At 44.4% G+C, this 21,531-nt stretch overlaps 1 protein-coding gene across 5 annotated transcripts in view; it reads right to left on the bottom strand.

Annotated features, from left to right (window-relative positions):
• The window catches only part of Unc-115a (actin binding LIM protein Uncoordinated 115a), a 593,933-nt gene extending 575,107 nt beyond the window's left edge, over positions 1 to 18,826 (bottom strand). For 2 of the 5 annotated variants that reach the window (XM_075676600.1, XM_075676598.1), the window contains exon 1: positions 18,568 to 18,823. Coding sequence is in view for 3 of the 5 variants with exons in the window: in XM_075676598.1 (XP_075532713.1) it covers positions 18,568 to 18,571 (4 nt within the window). In the remaining 2 variants the exon portion in view is untranslated. Of the gene's footprint in view, positions 1 to 18,567 lie in introns of all 5 variants that reach the window. The other 3 variants (XM_075676601.1, XM_075676603.1, XM_075676599.1) reach the window with 3 other exon arrangements.
• Between the last annotated feature and the right edge of the window lie 2,705 nt (positions 18,827 to 21,531).

The following is a 21,531-nucleotide window of genomic DNA, read 5'->3' as shown; positions in this document are numbered from 1 at the left end:
TAATTGTGTGAATGTGCAACAAGGTGGTCGTGTAGGAAGAGACTCTGAAATGGGAAATGAGACACTTGGAACTTTGAGAAAAGAAGCTAGGCATACTGTCAGAACAGATTCATGAACAAACAGGTACCCAAAATGAGCAGAGACAACGCACAATGTTACCAATCTTACAGCCTGAATGACGAGCATTATCAACAGGATCCCAGAATAAAGCAATTGGGAGTCAACAGTCTGCTGCAGCAAGTCTTGAATCACAAGTGGCAAATGCATAAAATAAAGCCATTTTATATTTTGTTCAGTGCCAGAGCAGGTAGGCTAGAGGAGCCTCGGGAAAAAACTAAATGAAAGTAATGTACAGCCCCTGTTGCGGCTATCTACTAGCCCAGCAAACCGCAAATATCCATTTGACGTCCCACAAAAGACCAAACATCTAAGACATTTAACAACGTCTAGTTCACATCTATAAAATGTTCCACTAGTACATGGCAGTCAAGGGTTATCCAATCGACATAGAACTTCTTTGTTATTTGGACATCTCGTGCACATCCAAAGCTTTCACACACTGATCGTACATTGTGTGTTACGACTAGATGAACACACCATGGCACACACACAAGCAAATTGTCTCCAATGCCTAACAATGAGATGCCAGGAGAGGAAATGTCACACATCTGCCTGTTGCAACACTGTGGCGGGGCATTTACTTTGGTTTTTCCCATCATCATGATCACTGTGCATGTTTGAGATCCTACAAGAGAGAGAATGTGTTCGTGAATTGCGAAATATCCATTATTCATTTTGAAAAGATTCAATTTGAAACATTAAAGCCCAGAATTTTAGTTTATGACTGGATTTATGATTTGCAATGTGCTTATGATTAGCAATTGGGGGCGTGGAACCGGCGAGATGGCGGTGACCCTTGCAAGTTTTCTACTGCTCACGCAGGTGTTTTCGGAGGAAATTTTCCCCGGCGGTCCTTTCTCACGGATTACCGTTGGACGACGTATGCCTGGAATTGGTCAACAGCGGTTCTTCGTCTTCAACAGATTTGTTCGAGGCCTTCGAGCTACAACAGTGTCCAGCTGGTGACGAATTTGAACATTTTCAGATTCTGAGCTGGCAACATTGCCAAGTGGGGGTTGACGCTGTCAAGTGTCAGCTACAAAACCACCGGAGCAGCACTGTGACGATGGGGCGTGGAACCGGCGAGATGGCGGTGACCCTTACAAGTTTTCTACTGCTCACGCAGGTTGGCTCTTTTTACCCTTTGAAAGCGTCGCGCTTCATTTTGCCGGTTCCACCCCAAAGGCTTTATCTTACTTTTTCCTGTCGGCGACGCGGTTCTGTGTAGTCTAATCGTGTGCATGTCAAGCGGCATTTTTCACTTTTTCGTAGCCCGGCATTTTATCTACTTATTTTGCTGCTTTGTGCCAGAAATATTGAGTGTAACCCAGATCCATCAACTGCTGAACAAATTCAAGAACTGTTAAAGGGTCAAAGTGCAATACTTTCCAAGTTATCGCAGCTCACCGCAGACGTTACTGACGTTAAAGCTCTCCTTCTTTCGTTGGAAACTAAACTAGCAAAGATCGACAGAATTGAAAAAAACCTTGGCTAACGTTGAAGATCAGCAGTGACAAGAACATGATGCTTTGGCAGGCATGATTAAAAAATTGGACGACTTGAAAAATCATGGGAGGCGCAATAATTTGCTTTTCTATGGCTTGGCAGATTCTAATCCCAATGAGACGGCAGCCCAGTCTGAGGAACTCATAATAAGTCTGTGCACTGCGAAGCTTGAATTGCCTTCGTTAGCTATTGAACGTGCACATAGGCTGGGTAAATTCTGCGCAGGAAAAAAAAATCGGCCCATCATTGTTTCAATTCTTTTAAAGACCGCCAAGCCGTGCTCGCAAAAGCATTCAAGCTCAAGGGATCGAGCGTTGCTTATATCTGAAGACTTTTCCCGTACTGTCCGTGATAAGCGAAAGAAATTATGGGCGTATGCCAAACAAAACAGCGAAGAAGGCTTGAAACCAGTTCTGAAATTTGATACGCTTCACTTGGGGAGCAGGCGCTTTCAATGGGACGGTAAAGCCGGCGTTGCACGGGAGCAATGACAAAGTACTGTTAATGCTGCGATGTGCCCTGTCAGCATTCTGTTAGTCAACTGCCGCAGTGTCAAAAATAAAATTGACGATTTTCACTTTTTTCTTCGTACTATCCAACCGACCATTGTTTTGGGAACAGAATTTTGGCTTGACCCGACTATCGCAAGCACTGAAGTATTTCCGGACACGTACGAGTGTTTTCGTCGTGACCGCTGTGCACGTGGTGGAGGGGTGTTTATTCTTGTCCGCAATAGTATCCCAAGCGTGCAAATGGCATTTCCGGATAATGAAACTGAATCGATATTTTGTAAAGTAAGGCTACCGAATGGGAAAGCAATTGTTCTTGGGTCAATTTATAGGCCTCCTAGTCCTTCTGTAGAACCACTAGTTCATTTAGCCAATTTTCTTGAAACTATTAACAATGAATGCCTTGTTCTAGGAGCAGACTTCCGGATATTGACTGGTCAGCTGGGGAACCAAGGGATACTGCTTGAGGGAGCCTATACTCAACTTTCTTTGATATTTTAGATCAGAACACTTTATCAGTATGTGCACGAGCCATCACGCACTGACGGAACAGGTCACATACTCGACCTTTTGCTCTGTAACGTGCCTGATGTTGTATACAATGTACGGGCGTTGCCAGGTTTGAGCGATCACGTTGTTCTAGCAGATTTATCAGTTCTGTATGTGAAGGTTGCAAAAACACCTAGTCGAAAGATTTATGCCTACAGCAGGGCCAACTACGAGGCGATTAGCGCTGCTTTCGAGTCGTTCTTTCCAACTTTTGATGCACTCGCAGATAATCTAGATATCGAACAACTGTGGAATACTTTCAAATTGAAATTGTTCGACCTACGTGAAGCTTTTGTCCCATCACGAGTTATATCAAGTAGGCGAGCTCGAGACAAACCCTGGTTGAACACAGAGTTACGTGCCCTTGTTCGACGACAGCGACGAAACTATCAAAGATACAAGGCGTCTAATTCGCCAGAGCATTTGGCCTTGCTGAAAGCAACAAAAACTGAATTTAGGCAAAAGTCCGACATCGCTAAGGACTTCTATTTCTTTAATCTAGGATAAAGACTTGTCAGGGATACGAACGAATTTTGGAGGTACGTGAAGCGTAATGGCAAAGACAACAGATCAATACCTGCTTTGAAAAATGAGGAAACTATTATTCATGATAATGAGTCTAAAGTTGAAATTTTTAGCCGTTATTTTTCATCTGTCTTTTTGCCGTCTAGCTGACGTACTGTCTGTAATAGACCCCATGCCAGAAGTCACCTTTTGTGTCGATGGTATCCGTAAATTATTAAAAGATGTGAACCAGGCTAAGGCATGCGGCCCTGATGATACGAAACTGTGCGGACGCGTTATGCTTTTATTTCATCCAGATGGTTCAGAAGTCCCTCAATGAAACTGATATGCCAGATGATCGGAAATTAGCGCGAGTCGTGCCCATACATAAGAGTGGGGTGCGTAACTCCGTTCAGAACTACAGGCCCGTTTCCTTAACTAGTATAACCTGCAAAATTATGGAGCATGTAATATACAGTTGTGTTACGGCCCACTTAACGAAGCATAATCTCCTAAGTCCCTGCCAACATGGTTTCAGGCGTGGTTTATCTTGCAATACACGGCTGGTAGAGTTTATTCATGATTTAGCCTCGGCAGTTGATAAGCAACAAGTTGTGGACTGCGTTTTCTTGGATTTCAGTAAAGCGTTTGATGTAGTCACACACAGTCTCCTACTCTCCAAATTAAAAGCTTATAACTTGGATGGTAAAATAATAGCGTGGATTGCCGAATATTTGTCATTGCGGAAACAGGCTGTGGTTCTGAACGGTATATCTTAGCAGTACGCATCAGTTACGTCGGGAGTTCCCCAAGGCTCAGTGTTGGGGCCACTATTGTTTTTGTCGTATATTAATGATATTTCAGCTGGTATACAGTCTTCATTCAGGGTGTTTGCCGATGATTGTGTTGTTTATAGAGTCGTAGATGCCATTTCCGATTCGCAAATCCTGCAAGTTGACCTAAACACTATAGCAGACTGGTGTGTGCGTTGGATATGTCATTAAATATAAATAAGACTGTTCACGTCACCTTTACAAGAAAACACACTAATCATCCCTATAGGTATAGAATTCATGATTCAACTCTAAAAATAAGCAAGGAACTTAAATATCTAGGTGTGTTTCTTACTTCTGATTTACGATGGAACAAGCATGTTAACTATATTGGAAATAAGGCAGCATCAAATTTGGAATTCTTGCGGCGCAATTTTAGTCATTTACCGAGTAACCTAAAGATGCAGTTGTACTTGGATGGATGGATGTGTGTTTAGTGGCGCAAGGGCCAGGTGTGGCCAAAGAGCGCCATGACTGATAATGATGTGTTAAGCGCTGATTGGTGAGTTACGATGATGGGGTGTAGCATGGCTGTAAAGTGGCCTAAAATTAGTCGCTATCGTAGAAGCATAAAACGATATATAGGTATAAAATTATGACAGTGATACGTGGAGTGGTCTCTGGGTATAGCACGAGTGACAAGTGAACATGGGGCTAAAATGCATGATTATGAAAATAGCACATATGTCTCCTTAAAGCCTTTGAGCTCAAAGGCTGGGAGGCAGGTGCTTTGTTTCAATGCAGCTACCGCAGCAGAAACCTCTGTTAAGAGGCTGTGCTACGGATTTCCTGGGGCTATAATATGAAAACTATGTACAGCTTTTAAAAATTGAAACAGTGATTGATGTTTAAAAAGAGGTTCCATACCTATAATCATTTGGGCATGAAGTGGAATTTGTTGCCGGTGAGGTAATGGAAAATGCTTTTTCCTATTTGCATCCAATTCTCTGCATTGCATCAGGATGTGAAGCACGGTAAGTGGCTCACCACACTTTTCACACATGGATGGATCACCACCTGACAAGAGGTATGCGTGTGTACTGTATGTGTGTCCTATTCCAAGTCTGCAAAGTATTACTTCCGTGCGGCGGTTCTTTGATACCGGCGGCCAGTTGCCAAGATATGGCTTGATAATATGCAGTTTATTTTCTGTTTCTTTATCCCACAACCGCTGCCAGAAAGCCCTGAGCGTTTTCCTTATGGAGGGCTTAAGGTCCATTACAGGGACAGTCGTGGAAGTGTCTGCAGCGTTCGCGTGGACGGATGTGGCTAGCTGGTCAGCCAACACATTTCCTTCAATCTCTCGGTGCCCCGGCACCCAGCATACTACGATATGCTGCCTGGACGCATAGGTGGTGCATAATGCTGAATAGAGAGATACAATTATAGGATTTTGATATTTCTTCACAGTTTTCAATGCGTTTACGATGCTCAAAGAGTCTGTATATATAACTGACTTTGGGATATTCAATTCTTTAATGTGTTTAACGGCAGCCAATATGGCGTAGGCCTCTGCTGTAAAGATACTTGTGCTCGTGTGCAGAACACCGGTATCCGAAAAGGATGGACCGACTGCTGCGTAAGATACGCCAGAATTACACTTTGATGCGTCTGTAAAGAATTCAGGACAGGAGTATTTGTGTTGTAATTCCAGGAAGTACATTCGTATATGCGCGAGAGGAGCGCGCTTTGTAACAGTTATGAAGGATGTATCACACTCTATTGGTTGCCACTGCCATGGTGGGGGCCGTATAGCAGGGGACGTAAGGTGGTATTCAAGCAGGGGAAACCTTGTTGCTTCAGCTATGTCTCTGACACGCAGTGAGAAAGGCTTTGCCACTGTGGGCCGGTTGCGAAAAAGCTGACAACTGGACAAATCGTTTATGGTGTAATATGCGGGGTGCTGACTGTTTCCATTTACTCTAAAAAAATACATGAAAGACAAGTATGTTCTCTGCAGTTGAAGTGACCATTCATCCGATTCAACGTACAGACTTTCCACTGGGCTTGTTCTGAAGGCACCTGTGGACAGGCGAATTCCTAAGTGGTGGACAGGGTCTAGCATCTTTAGAGCAGTTGGAGTAGCCAACTGGTAGACTATGGCTCCATAGTCGTGTGCGTATGAGGCTTTTATACAAGTTCATGAGACATTTTCTATCACTGCCCCAGGTTGTGCGTGAGAGCACCTTTAAGATATTCATTGTGTTCATACATTTGTTTTTAAGATACTTTATGTGCGGTACAAAGGATAATTTCGCGTCTAAAATTATGCTTAAAAATGTATGTTCCTTGTTTACAGGCAGACGCTCACCATGCAACAGAATTTCAGGATCAGCGTGCAGGCCTCTTTTTCTCGAGAAAACGACATGTGCTTTTTTGTGGGTTCAGTCTGAACCCGTTCTCATCAGCCCATTTGGAGACCTTGTTAAGGCCAAGCTGGACCTGTCGCTCACAGATTGCAAGAGAAGTTGATTGCAATCCTATCTGCACATCGTCAACATATGTTGAATAGAAGATGTTACGTGGTATGTGTAGACGAAGAGAATTCATTTTTACTATAAAGAGCGTGCAGCTGAGCACACCACCCTGTGGCACTCCTGTTTCCTGTACAAATTTCCGTGACAGAACATTGCCCACTTGAACACGGAATGTGCGATTAGACAGATAGCTTTCAATAACACTAAACATATTGCCGTGTATACCTAACTGTGAGAGGTCTCAATATCCCAAACCGCCACGTAGTATCATAAGCGTTCTCCATATCTAAGAATACTGATAAAAAAAACTGCTTATGAACAAAAGCTTCACGGATACGTGCCTCGATACGTATGAGATGGTCACTGGTGCATCGACCCTCGCGAAACCCGCACTGGTATGGGTCGATGAATTTATTTGATTCGAGGATATGTAGTAGGCGACAGTTAATCATTTTTTCGAATACTTTGCAGAGGCAACTTATTAGCGCTATAGGTCGGTAACTTGATACAGAGGAAGGATCCTTCCCGTGCTTCAGAATTGGAATTACAATAGCCTCCTTCCAAACAGAGGGGATCTCGCCGGAAGACCATATAACTTTGTATAGGTAGGAGGGTTTTCTGTGTTTCGGATGGTAGTTGTTTTAACATCTCATATTACGCGGTCTGAAGCTGGGGCGGATGTATTACAACAGTTTAGTGCTGCCTGCAGTTCTGCTATACAAAATGGATCGTTGTACGCCGCACTTTTAGCAGATTTTCTTTCTAATTTTTGCTGTTCTATTTGTGTTTTGTACTTTAGGAAGGTTTCAGAGTAGTGTGAAGAGCTCGATATGTATTCAAAATGTGCACCGAGAAAGTTGGCTTGGTCTTCAAGGCTTTCTCCGTGGCTATTTACTAGAGGTAAGGAATATGTTTGTTGCCCATTAACTTTCTTCACTCTATTCCAGACTTTTCTCTCATCTGTATACGAGTTGATGCTTCATATAAACTTTGCCCAGCTCTCTCGTCTTGCTTGTCGGCGCGTTCTCCTTGCCTGGGATTTGACATGCTTAAAGTTTTCCAAGTTTTCTGCTGTTGGCGAATCGCGAAGCAGCGCCCACGCTTTGTTCTGCTTCCTCCGTGCTTGCCTACATGCATCGTTCCACCAGGGAACACGCCGCTTGGAACCCATGCCGCTCGCTTGAGTAATACATTTACAGGTGGCATCCAGTACAAAAGCTGTAAAATATGCAAGAGCATCATCCATGTTTATACCAGACATCTCAGTCCAAGTCGTGTGTAAGGGTTCGGTACCGTTCCCAATCAGCTGTATCAATCTTCCACCGAGGGACCTGCGGGGGAAGTTGATCTTGTTTCGGCGTAGTTAGGATTATTGGGAAGTGGTCACTCCCAAATGGGTTGTTAAGCACATTCCATTTAAAATATGGTAAAAGAGTCGGCGATAAAATGCTAAGATCTATGGCAGAGTATGACTTGTTGGCTAGGTTAAAATATGTGGGCTCCTTCGTGTTCAAGAGACATGTTCCGGAGGAAAAAAGCACCTGTTCAATGACGCGACCTCACGCATCACAGCGTGAATCGCCCCACAAACTACTGTGTGCATTAAAATCACCAAGAATCACATAGGGCTCCGGGAGCTCATCTATTAATGATTCTAAGTCGCGTCTGTGAAGCTGATAATGTGGTGGTATGTACAAAGAGCAGATGGTAATGAGTTTATTTAAAAGTACGGCTCGAACGGCCACGGCCTCAAGGGCCGTTTAGAGCCTCAAATGCTGACACGCTACACTTCTATCAGCAATGATAGCTACGCCGCCAGATGATGCGACAGCATCTTCGCGGTCTTTCCGGAAAGTCATGTATTGTCGGAGGAAGTTAGTGTGCTTGGAAGTTAGGTGGGTTTCTTGCACACACAGCACTTTAGGTTTAAACTTAGAGAATTTCTTGGATGTCTTGTAGGTTTCTTAATAATCCTCTGTTAATAATCCTCTGATATTCCATTGTATGATGTCATCCATGTTGAAAAAAAAGTTGTTCTGTATGTCAAGAGAGAGAATGACATTACTTTACAGGGCCTTTGTTAGGCCCTGTAATTGGTGTTTTGTCCTTTTTGGAGCGGTCAAGAGAACCTCGCCGCTCCTTCGGCGCTACTTGCGCCGTCTGGCTTGGACTGGTGTCCAGGCACGGGACACCCGCTCCAGGGAGTGATGTGGGCGTCGCGTAGACTTCGTCTCAAGCGACGGAGTCTTCGTCCCCACGGGGCCGGAGGTCGACAGGACCCCTGTGGTCTCTGCGGTGCCCTGGCTGCTGCCGGAGCTTGAAGAGGTCACTGGTGTGGACACTTTGAGAGATGGCAGGGCAGCGTTGGCTGCTCCCACCGTAGGGGCGGGTGGCGTTAGCCTCGGCACGCTAGGCGTGGTCCGGGCTGCCGCCAGACGCCGTTGTGGTGCCGCCCCCCGTTGCACCACTTCGGCGAAAGATGATTTCAGTGAAAATAACGAAGAGACCCTTTGTCTTGCTTCACGGAATGTTATGTTCTCCTTAAATTTTACTGTAATTATTTCTTTTTCTTTCTTCCAGGCTGGACAAGCTCTGGAGTACGCAGGGTGACTGCCGTCGCAGTTCGCACAATGCACCTCATTATTGCAGTCAGCAGAGTGACCGGTTGCGCCGCACTTTGCGCACATAAGCTGTCCTCGGCAGCTCTGGGATGCGTGACCAAATCTCTGACATTTGAAGCAACGTCGCGGGTTAGGAATGTAGGGTCGAACATGTAGTTTTACATAGCCGGTTTCAAGAGTCTCGGGTAAAGTAGTTGAGCTGAAAGTGAGTATTAAATGCTTTGTTGGGATTTCATTGTCATTCCATCTGATTTTGATGCGCTGCACATGGATTACGCCTTGGTCCTTCCATCCGTCCAGTAGTTCTTCTTCATTCAGTGTCATTAGGTCTTCATCTGAAACTACGCCTTTGACTGTGTTCATAGTTCGATGTGCGCTGACAGAAACAGGGATGTTACCAAAGGCTACGAGGTGTACAAGTCTGTTTTATTGTTCCTTGTTCTTTAGTTCGAGGAGCAAATCCCCACTTGCCATCTTTGTTACTTTGTAACCAGCTCCAATGGTCTCTTTTAGGCCCTTGGCGACAAGAAATGGTGAGATTACTCTAGCTTTAGTAGATAACTGTTCACAGTGAAGTACGTGGAATTTCGGGAAAGTTTCTTTGTTTTTGGGAATGAATAGCGAGGTTGCGTCGGTGCGTACCCTTTTCGAGGCACGATCGGGTGAAAACAGGTTCGAGGATCCCATGGGAAAAAGTAAGTTGTTCGGCAACGGCGTCTGCCACCCACCACGGAGCCCAACAAGGGGACGTGGCAGAACATGTAAACAAGTCTGCACAGCGCCAGCAGTATGCCGTTACTATAACCCAATATGGTATACCCAAGGTAGGACAGCCACACCAGGTTAACCCTTGCCGCCAGGAAAATTTGAAGTGAATGGAAAAGATGAGAGGACAGGAAAGATTAAAAGTAGAAGAGAAAGGCGAAGATGAGGGTAGAGAGAGACAGGAAAAGGCGACTGCCGATTTCCCCCGGGTGGGTCAGTCCGGGGGTGCAGTCTACGTGAAGCAGAGGCCAAAGAGGTGTGTTGCCTCTGCCGGGGGGCCTTAAAGGTCCGAACACCCAGCATCGGTTCAACCTCCAGGATCCCCCTTTCCCCGGACACGGCTAAGCCGCGCACGGTTACACGCGGGAGGGTCCGACCCTCGTGTGCTCGGGTACGTGGTGTCGCAACACACCAAACGCCTGCTGGCGCAGACGCCCCTGCGGGGGCAGTTGTACTTCAGTCATGTACGTTCAATACTTGAATATGGATGTGTTTGTTGGGACCCACACACATCTGAGCTTATAAACAAATTAGAAAAAATCCAGAATAGGGCAGTTAGATTTGTTCTTGGTAACTATAGCCAGCAGCTTAGCATGACAGAAAGCAAACTTAAATGGCAAGAGCTGAAGGATCGTAGAAGGCATATCAGATTAAAATTTTTCCACTATATTTATTATTCTAAAACGGGCATAAACCACGAAAAATATATCCAGGCACCACACTATATATCTAGGAGACTTGACCACTGTTTGAAGGTCAGGGAATTTTCTTGCAGGGGTGAAGTCTTCAGTTATTCCTTTTTTTGTTAGAACTGTTCGAGATTGGAACAGTTGACTGTTGGGCTAGTTGGTCGTCCATATTTGAAGAGGTAGCTTAGCGCAAATAAAACCACGGACACAAGGAAGACAGACAAGGACAAGCGCTACTCACAACTGTTTAATGGAAGGAAGGATGGTGCATAAATATATATATCCTCTTGTCACGCATGCGCCTACCAAGCAGAAGTGAAGCCGGTACATGCACATCAAAGGCGGTCGCGCATGAAGTTAAATTCGGCATCCATGCATGCGTGACAAGAGGATATATATATTTATGCACCATCCTTCCTTCCATTAAACAGTTGTGAGCAGCGCTTGTCCTTGTCTGTCTTCCTTGTGTCCGTGGTTTTATTTGCGCTAAGCTACCTCTTCAAATAGAGATTGGAACAGTTTGCCATCGAGCATTGCATATATTACAGAAAATGATGCTTTTTTCCACGCGTTGAAATAATTTGTTCATATATTCATTCAAGTTTGTAACCTCCCTGCTGTAATGCCCTACGGGGCGATGCAGGTAACTAATAAACAAAATAAATAAAAATTTTACATTACCTTTGTACGCACTGCTGGACACTACACATCAAAAGCCAAAACTTCTTTAAGTAATTTTTTCACATACACGAACACTCTTTTTTAGTTATACCTATAGTACACTGTTAAAAATATGTAATCGTTAACTGGCCAATATATTACGACAAATTATAAAGAAAAATGAAGCTTGAACTCTGAATATCTGACTTCCTTGCGCCACTGATATCAATTCAGCACTCACTTCAACACAAGTGCAGGGTAATTTTCAGCATGCGAGCAGCATGAAATGTGCTTCATCAGTCTCTTTTTTACTTTTGTTTGGTTGACCATGGCCCAAGTACTTATACACTTGGCAGAGCTGTATAGTTGTATACTGAACTTTAGAGCTCCGTTTCTGACTATTTGTGGTGTGTTTATTCACCTTGCGGAGCACTTATACAAATGTCCCGAGAGCACCGTTGCGGTGGTTCATTTTCAGACATATTTGTACCGCTTGGTTTCTGGAGCCCCTCTTGAAGTGTCACGAATATTTCTCATTTGCAATGCTTATTCGTACAAATAAGTATCTGGCAGCATTGTGTTGGTAGCTTGTCACACCACAAATGCTGTCTGACCAAGTTGCCTGTCAAGATGGAACATTCCATTTTGGGATTGTGCTTGTGCGGATTTTTTTTTTTTAGTATGTATTGTTGCGATACAACAGGCACTTATGAGACATGGCGCAAAGGAAGACCAAGATGGGCACCTGTGCTTGGCACGAGGTGGTTACCATCTTGGTCTCTGGCTGCGCTGCTCTAGTAAATACAGTGCAAATAGTCTCTTCTAGCTGTCTTTCCACACGTAACATTTTGGTGGAGGTTTGCAATTCCCGGCCTCGTGACGGAGCTCCGCAGCGGTCGCTACATCGAGCTCACTACCATGCCTTCCAGAGATGAGACCCCATCATCGTCGGCTGCGACTCGTCACACTGCTCCAGTTGCGACATGAGAGCGGAGAGCGCGCGGGGAGTGTATGGCAAAAACGTAATGGGAAAACCATAGTGCTGCGCACAGGGGGCTTTGCGGCAACAATGGCTGCAACATGGCATCAGAGTAGCCCGCATCGTCTGTATGGAAACAATGCGCTGCATGAACGGAGGTTGTATGCGGCGGCTGCTGTGAATCATGCCCACGCTTCACCCATGCGCTTCTTCTCGCGATCTCCTGATTAGCGAGGAAGACACAATACACTTCACTGCGTTTGCAACTTGCCGCATGAGACAGATTGTCTGTGCCAGCCAATATATCTCAAAATGAAAACATGTATACAGCTGCTCTCAAATTTCACATTAAGGAGTATCGTAACCATCTATGAAATTTTTTTCAGATAGCCATTGCAGGAGTTGTAATACAGAATGATCAAAATACAGATCTAAGATTCTGTGAGCCTAGTTTTCATATTTTGATGAGCGCTATAGAAACATATAATTTACATTTATATTTTGACAATTACATGTTTGCACATAATAATAATAATAATCATAATAATAATAATAATAATAATAACTTCTTTATTTCCATCAGTGATGGAGGAGACTGCAGGTAAAAGTCTCTTTAGAGGCGACTTGACTAGAGCCCGCAGCCTCCTTCACAAGGCAAACAGCGATTGAACAGGAGATATATATACATAGCAATTGACTACATGTGAAATTCGCACAAAAAATAAACCCAAAACACAAATTACATGAAAAACGCTCTTCAATTATTTAAGAAAGATTGAGTGACAAAATGTTCACGTGAAGCTCGTACATAAGTTATATAAATATCAAGACTTCATTTCAGAAACAAATTTAAAAGTGTTGTTAGTGTGTATGATATCTTGTGTAGAAAAATCGGCACGCGGAGTGACCACCTTCCACTGTTCCGTACACCTTGTGATGTAAGAATGTATGTTCCTGGTGAGATTAGATAACTTAAGAAAATTGAAGTTCTCTTTTACCTCCCGTTTGAAAGCCTGACTTGTAATTATAAAGGTTAAACACGGGTATTATATTTGCTTTCAGAAATAGGTCTGATGTGTGGGCATTGTAAGGCAGGTTAAATAGTACTCGCAAAAATTTTTTCTGAAGTATATGTATCTTTTCTAGATTCGTACGTGATGTGGTACCCCACACGAGCAGACAGTAATAAAGAGTAGAAAAAAATAGGGTGTTATAAACAAGAATCTTGATTCTGTAAGGTAAAAGAGGTCTCAGCCGCACCACCATGCCAACTACACGAGATAATCTGCCCAATATCAATTCTATGTGCATGTCCCAAAGCATATTTTGTATGAAAATAACTCCAAGTATTTTAAAACTATCTACAATTTCTATGTTTACATCGTCATAAACAAGGTTGATGGAACTGATTATCTGCTTAGATTTGGGCCTAAAGATTATTGCTTTTGTTTTGTTTATATTGATTTGTAGACAGTTTTGTTTTGAATATACATGAATTTTCAGAGCAGTGTTAGCTTTATTCTCAAGGCTACTAGAGTCGGGTGATGGAGAAAATATACTGGCATCGTCTGCGTACATTACGTATTTCGCATCTTTATAGATATTTACTAAGTCATTTATATATACGATAAACATGAACGGGCCAAAAATACTACCCTGAGGAACGCCTCTGGTGATATGTTTCAAATTTGAGCGGCTATTGTTTATTTCAACATATTGATAGCGATTATCAAAATAAGATTTTATAAGGCTTCCACAGTGCCCTCGAATACCGTAGGTTCCAAGCTTATCAAGAACCGAGTGAAGGATGCAATGAAATGCTTTAGTAAAATCAATATAAATACCAAGGACAATGTTCTTAATTTCAAATTGCAATAAAATAAATTATTTTTGATGGAGTAGTGCTAATTCTGTAGACCGTCGTTTTCTAAATTCAAACTGGGCTGGAGAAATTAGGCTGTGCTTGTCAAAAAACTTCGAAACCTGCATTAGTATTAGTTTTTCTAGACCCATCGAAAAAACAGGTAATATAGAAATGGGTCTGTAATTTTTAGTATCATTGACGTCACCTTTCTTGAACAATACCGACACTCTGGCTATTTGCATCCGTTTAGGAAAGGTAGCGCTTGGCAAAGACAAATTAAAAATATAAGTAATGTACGGGGAAATGATATCAAGCACATACTTGATAGGGCGAACCTGCATGCCTTCTGCATCGCAACTTGAGCTATTTTTTAGTGAAAGGAAAACTGATGTCACCTCGTGCTCAGTAAAGGGGGGAAAAAAGAGTGAAGATGAATTTCTGTTTGGCATGAAGTCACTAATATCAGAGGACGTACTACCACCAGAAAAGTTTACAAGGTAATCATTAAAAACATTTGCAAGAGCACTTCCCGATACTTCGTTTCCACCAAATATTAGGGTTTTTATTCGCGGAGCTGATTTTCGACGATTTAAGACATTTAACTTTTTCCATAAGGCATCAGGTTTGTTCAAACAACCCTCGAATTCTGCATGAAAATAGGACTTCCTATGCAATTTTAGTTCCTTATTTAGCTTGTTTCTATACGACTTGTATTCCTTTAATATACTTGGATTTTTAGTCCTGACGAACTTGTGATAGCATTTTTATAATTAGTTTTAGCAATTCGGGGGTTATCCACGGCTTCCGTAATTTTTTACCGAGCCTGAGCTTCTTTTCTGGAAAATGGTTCTTATATATTCGAGAGACTTCATCAATAAGCTTGCCATATGCGATTTCAACGATATCTATGTCTAAAATTTGTTTAAAGTCGCACCGTAGAAGTTCGTCTCTGAAGCTGTCTAGAAGTGCTTGAGTAATACTTTGACATAGGATATACTCATGCTTCCTGTTCTTTCTAAAGTTGTGTTTTCTTATAAAAAGAAATACTGGAAGGTGATCACTAAGATCGTGTGACATCACCCCGGCAGTAGCAATTTCAGTGTCAGCATTTGTAATGAGCAAGTCCAACAATGTTTCACTTTCGGATGTAATCCTTGTTGGCGTATGGATTAAATTTTTATAACCATTTGAAGCTAAAATATTTAACATAGTCTTCTGTGGTATAGAAGTGGTCAGCATGTCGATATTAAAATCACCAGGTGACACCAAGTAATGGGTATTTTCTGCAGTAAAAGACAGCAGCTGTTCATAAAAAGAAAGGAACTGAAGAACATTTCCATTTGGAGGCCCGTAGCAAACAGAAAATATGTACTCATTCGCACAAACTGTTACCATTTCAAAATCTTTGCAACAAACACAAAAGTCTGGAAGCAATTCACAACTTACATGTTCTTTCAACAACAGCAAAACACCGCCACCACGGCGGTTTGTTCGGCTCCCACAAAACGATTGATAATGTCTAAACTTAGGCACGTCACGACCATCTCTGCACCAAGTTTCACTGAGCATTACAGCATCAAACAAAAAACGAAAACCATTGATAAAGTCATCGATATCTGTTTCTTTGTTATAGAGCGAACGACCATTAAGGTGAAGACACTTCAATGAACCAGCATGTTGATTTGAGACAAGATTATCTACCTCATGCGGAAAGAAGGAACCTTAACAAAACATTTCAAACAACCTCCCCAGCTACTTGCCAACAACAGTGGCAACTGTGGCAATAATGTGCCTCAGCAGATGCATTATCAAGGACAAACTAAATGTGAACAGCGGAGCGTGTGGCCGAAGCATAACTAAAGGTACAGTGCATGCCGTCTGCCAGTCACTGTGGTTCTCGCGCAGAGTGCAGCACTGCTCGCCCTACTGCAATAAACGCCATCCGTATTTTGCCCGAAAGTTGTTTTCTCATCCCGACGCGGAAGTGCCATTTGCAGCTGGCAGTACACTGTTATGATACGTGGCTAGCACCATAATAATAATGATAATATTTTGGGGTTTTACGTGCCAAAACCACTTTCTGATTATGAGGCACGCCGTAGTGGAGGACTCCGGAAATTTTGACCACCTGGGGTTCTTTAACGTGCGCCTAAATCTAAGCACACGGGTGTTTTAGCATTTCGCCCCCATCGAAATGCGGCCGCCGTAGAAGGATTCGATCCCGCGACCTCGTGCTCAGCAGCCCAACACCATAGCCACTGAGCAACCACGGCGGGTCTAGCACCATCGCCACATCTGTAGCATGATATAGCTGGCACGTGCCCAGTTTCCTAATGTGCGTTTCTTTGAGTTTATTTCCACCATCAAATCTGCGATTGCCTAATCGTAATTTGAATAGCAACAAAAATTTATTACACTGGAGGAGCAACAACAGTGCTAGCCACCTTAACATTAATCGCAGGTAGGAATGGCACTGCAGTGGCGGGGTGAGAATACGAGCTTCAAGCAAAATACAGGCAACATTATCGCAGTAGGACAAGCAGCACTGCACTCAGTGTCAAAACCACACGCTCGTGCATGTGTACAATAATGGCTGCCCGACGCCGCACACACTGCTTTCAGTTATGCTTCGGCCACATGCTCTGCTGTTCGCATTTCATTTGTATTTGATAGTACATCTGCTGTGCCACTTGCAGGCATGCAGCTCATTATAGCGTGAATAGGAAAGATCCATTTGATGTTCTATAGATCTCCTGCATCCCTAAAATGAACGCCTATTAGAGGTCACTTATGTCCAGCTGTAATATCCTTTCAATGTTAAAGCAACGTGATTTGGATGGGACTTAGATTACCCACGGTATATATTTGTAATGTCTGGAGAAATATAGATATCTATAGCATAGACTGGTGGGCTAGTTGGTATGGCATTATTTACACAGCAGCGCAGAAGCATATGGACGACTAAAGAAGACTGGACACAGCGGTATTGTGTCAGTCTTTCTTTCATAGTCCATGTGCTTTTGCACAACTGTGTAAATAATCTATAGGGTGTGTGCAATGCCTAAAACATGATGTTCATGGACGTCTATGGGCCATCTATGGGACATAAATGGTCATCTCTGAAGGTTCCTTGATAACAAGTTATCTATGGACTTGACCGTCTACCAGCCCTTGATGCGGGCTACTGGATAAAGCTGGAACAACGTGGTTACTTCTGAGCATGCGCTGCCTTTCTCACGATTCTGCACAATGACGAGTTGCATAAGCAGTTGCATTTTCGTGAGAGGATGCACACTGATAACGAATCATTACTGCCGCGTGGCATCTACCCCGGCGCTCCCCCTGTGGTGCAATATCACAAATGGGAAACTGTGCAAAGCACATCGCCATGACTGCACATGGCAAAACCCTGTCCAGTTGTAAGCGCATTCTCAGAAGCAACTATGTCGTTCCAGCTTCCTCTGGTAAGACGACACCATATGTTTCAGAACCATCCATGCAGGGGGTAATATTCTCCAGCTTTCGGGGATACTTTGACAAGATTTCACGCGACTAGGACGCATCTCCGTCCACGAGCAACATGCTTGGTGCCACGCATGCTCTTGTACATCGTCGAACGCTGCCGCCGCTAGTCACCCCGAAAGTGATCGCCCGAGAATACCGCCCCCGGCGCTCGAAAGAGCCGTGATGGAGGCTGTGCATGCCTAGTGATGATGTAGTTTGTTTTGCAGTGGTCAGTGGAAGGGAAATTTCTGCTCCCCACTCTACCTCTATCTTGGGCTTCTGATAGGCGAAATTAATGCCTTGGCAAAACTTGGGCTGTTTAGACCTTTCTCAAGAAGCACCACATTATGCAATCATTCTCTTTAATGGACCATTAAATAAGAAGTGAACGGGCTGACTGCAACAGTCGCAGGTCAATAAGCAAGTAAGGGAGACATTTAAAAGCAAAAGCGCAGCTACCCAAGACCAGATAGGGCTTCCACAAGCCAAACCAGTCTTCAGCATTCCTACTGATGGTGAAAAACAACGTAACTTCAGATGTGAATTACGCTCACACATTAGTACTCAGTTTGAGGTCACGTTAACGGCGTTAACTTCGTAATGTGTTCCTCCAACGTGCCTCTCGCTTAGAGGCTCGAAAACGAGTCCCGGCCAGCCTCCGGGACACGCCCTCGCATGGATCCAGGAAGCGCGTGCCGCCGACGCGAGCCTTGACGCGACATTCACTTGGCGTTCGTGCCGCACCCGAAACCGGTTGCATGCAGCGCTGCTGGGCCGTGAGCCGGCTCAACCGAACATGCACCCTTTGTGCGAGCTCCGGAGCCGCGAGGCGTTGTCGCCTGCTCGGCCGTACCGGTTGCGCAACGGTCGAAGCAAGGTCAGCGTGCATCGAGCGTGGTGCTACGCGGCGAAAGAAACAACGCCAAATTATTTGGCACGAGCAGGCGACTTCTAAGTACAGAACATTTTAGGCCTACATTGACTTACCCATCGTGTCTGCCGAGACCCGATGTCAAAACTTCGAGCAGCTATCCAAATTACGAACAGCAAATAACCTCACGCCGTGCCACTACTTTGTTAGATCGTGGGCGGAAAGTGATCGGTACCTTGGGCGCGAATTCAAGGACGGACAATAGGCACCGCACACATCAACACACGAACTCGAGGGCGAATCCACTCAACACCATTCGATCCTTCTGGCTGTCGGGCACACAAATCAGCAGCCGCCCACAGCCAATTCGTCGTCGAGAACAGCCACGTGGCGCCCTCTAGACGCCCGAAGCCAACAAACGCAGAGTTTCCTACAACGATTACTAGGGGGAACTCTGGCGCTAGTGAGCTGCATTACTTAGAATTACTGTATATGCTACCACAGGTAGCCTACCTGCGGTAGCATATACAGTAACTCTAGCATTACTCCCTGATAAGAAGCAATACGGGATAGTATTGCTAATCCATAAGGGCATAGCGGGCAACACTGACGAATTCTACAGCATTGAGATAGTGGCAGCCAGGCAGAAACCGCTATGGATAGCTTTTTTAGACATTAGAGGAGCCTATGATAATGTACACCGAGAAAATTTATGGAGCCAGTTTAAGGAATATGGTCTAGATAGAAAGTTGGTTGGATTCCTACAACAAGTTTATACAGATAATGAGGTAGAGATAACATGGGAGGGGGAAACTACAAAGCTAGCTAAAATAAGAAGTGGTCTCAGGCAGGGCTGTCCTTTGTCACCCCTGCTTTTTATGATTTACATGAGCCAAGTGGAAGAGAGGGTAGAACAGAGCACAATAGGAACAGACATAAGCTATATGCTGGAAGGGCAGAAGGAGGTAGCTCAAGTACTAGCCGGTCTGATGTATGCAGACGATATTGTACTGCTTTCTGACACCCGAGTACGGCTACAGGAACTAATGAGGATATGTGGAGAGGAGGGAGAAAAATTTGGACTGCAATACAGTAGAGAGAAGTCTGGGATAATAGCTAGTATTAGCCTCGAGCTCCACCACTGGAAAAGCTAGCGCCACCATCGACGTGACGTGCTAGGAGGGATCACGTGGACATAGCGGCCGCGTCGGCTGCTTCGGGAGCGTCGAAGCGAGCTGAAAACGAGTTTGAATTCCCTCGTACGCTGCGGTCCTCATTTAGTGGGGAAATTTTCCCGCTTCGAGTGTCTCCTTTACAACGCTTGAAAGCACTACAATAGGTAGTGGCTGCCTTTGAAAGAGCGCAACATGGTGGGCTACTGCTCGGTGCCGCAGGGCCGGACGCACGTAACGGAGGCCGGTGTCAGCCCTATTCACACGTAGCCGCAGGACAAGAAGCTGCGTGAAGCTTGGCTCGCGAAACATAAAACCGGCAAACAGTCATCGCCTACAACTCGGGTATGCAGCAAGCACAGACGCGAGCAAGATTCTGCTACGGCGCCAGGTCTGTGATGTTCGGAAAACGCGCATTCACACGCTCGCCCGAGTCCGCTGCCCGACTAATGCCATGACAGTTCGATGTATGAACTTGTCGATGCTATAGATACTGGCAAGTTCAGTGGAGTGGAAAGGCAGCGGTAAGAAGCACATTTAAAAAAAAGCATGGCATATGGTCATGTAGTTTGTGTTATGAATTAATGCACTGGATTACAAAAAAGAAGCAGCGGGAAATTGCATGCTGAGAACACCGATAAACATACAGTGCGACGCAACTCGAAAAATAATATTGAAAAGTTAAAGAATTTAGAAGAAAAAAAAAAGATTGAATCGTCGCGACGGCACATCATAGTCCCTGTAAGCGTCGAAGTCACTACAATGAAGTTATTTTTGAACAGCTCTGATAGCTCCCACGCAAATTAACAATGGTTGCTTGTATACTGTCAAATGCTCATATTCTGCGGCCTAAAGCGCATGGCACGGTGCGAGAACGTGCGCGCGGAGAAAGCGAAACAGTGCGCGGACAAGCATGCAGACGCGCAGTTGGTCGCTGCGAATGTGCGCGATCGCTGCATTGAGGCTTCTTTCTATTACGCTCCATTTAGTTATACAAACACTATAAGAACATATTTCACATAGTTTGCTCTCAGCGTTTACCAACCTTTCACGCAAGAAGCCGGTTCGGGAGACTCCATCCCGGCGACCGCGCGAAGTGGCGTTCACTGTACGTATTAGGTAAAGAGATAGCGTCTGTAAACGATTGTGTGCTTTCAGTTTGCCCAAGATTATAATTCAGACAGTAAACAACTTCTCTCGTTTCGAAAGTACTTACAGAAATGTCCGGGAGAGCTCGCGCGTGGTGTTTTCAGTGAGCGCTGACAGCAAAACCTATGAGGAGCGCGCCGCGTGATCCCTCATACTAGTCCAGCGAGGCGCTTCCGATAGATGGCGACTCCGTAACTCCTCGCCGCCAATACAATGAAGAAAGGGGGGTATCATTGGAAATACACGGCACTAAGATTGATCATGAGGAAAAATACAAGTATTTGGGCACATGGCTAAACGAGGGCAAAAGGTACTTGGAAGAACATGAAAAAATTATGATTGAAAAATTGAAAAGGAACTCAGCTGTAATGAAGCACAAGGCACTATGGAACTATAATAGGTACGAGGTGGTTAGAGGGGTATGGAAAGGGGTTATGGTACCATGGCCTCACATTCGGAAATTCAGTACTGTTCATGAAATCGGAAGTTCAGGCATGCATGGAAACAAGACGAGAAGTGTAGGCAGGTTGGCCTTAGGAGCGCACGAGAACACCCCTAATGAGGGAGTGCAGGGGGACATGGGATATACGTCATTCGAAGGTAGAGAGGCAATAAGTAAGCTAAAATGTGAACAGAGACTCGCAGCACTGGGGGAAAAAAGATGGGCGGGAAAAGTGTACAAATATCTATACATGAAAAGTTTGAGCACAAAGTGGACACTCAGAACTAGGAAGCTGAGGATTAGATACCCACAGCCGA

This window comes from Dermacentor variabilis, unplaced genomic scaffold (genome assembly GCF_050947875.1).
Source record: "Dermacentor variabilis isolate Ectoservices unplaced genomic scaffold, ASM5094787v1 scaffold_12, whole genome shotgun sequence".
Lineage (NCBI taxonomy): Eukaryota > Metazoa > Arthropoda > Arachnida > Ixodida > Ixodidae > Dermacentor > Dermacentor variabilis.
This window is presented reverse-complemented; position numbering and strand designations above follow the sequence as displayed.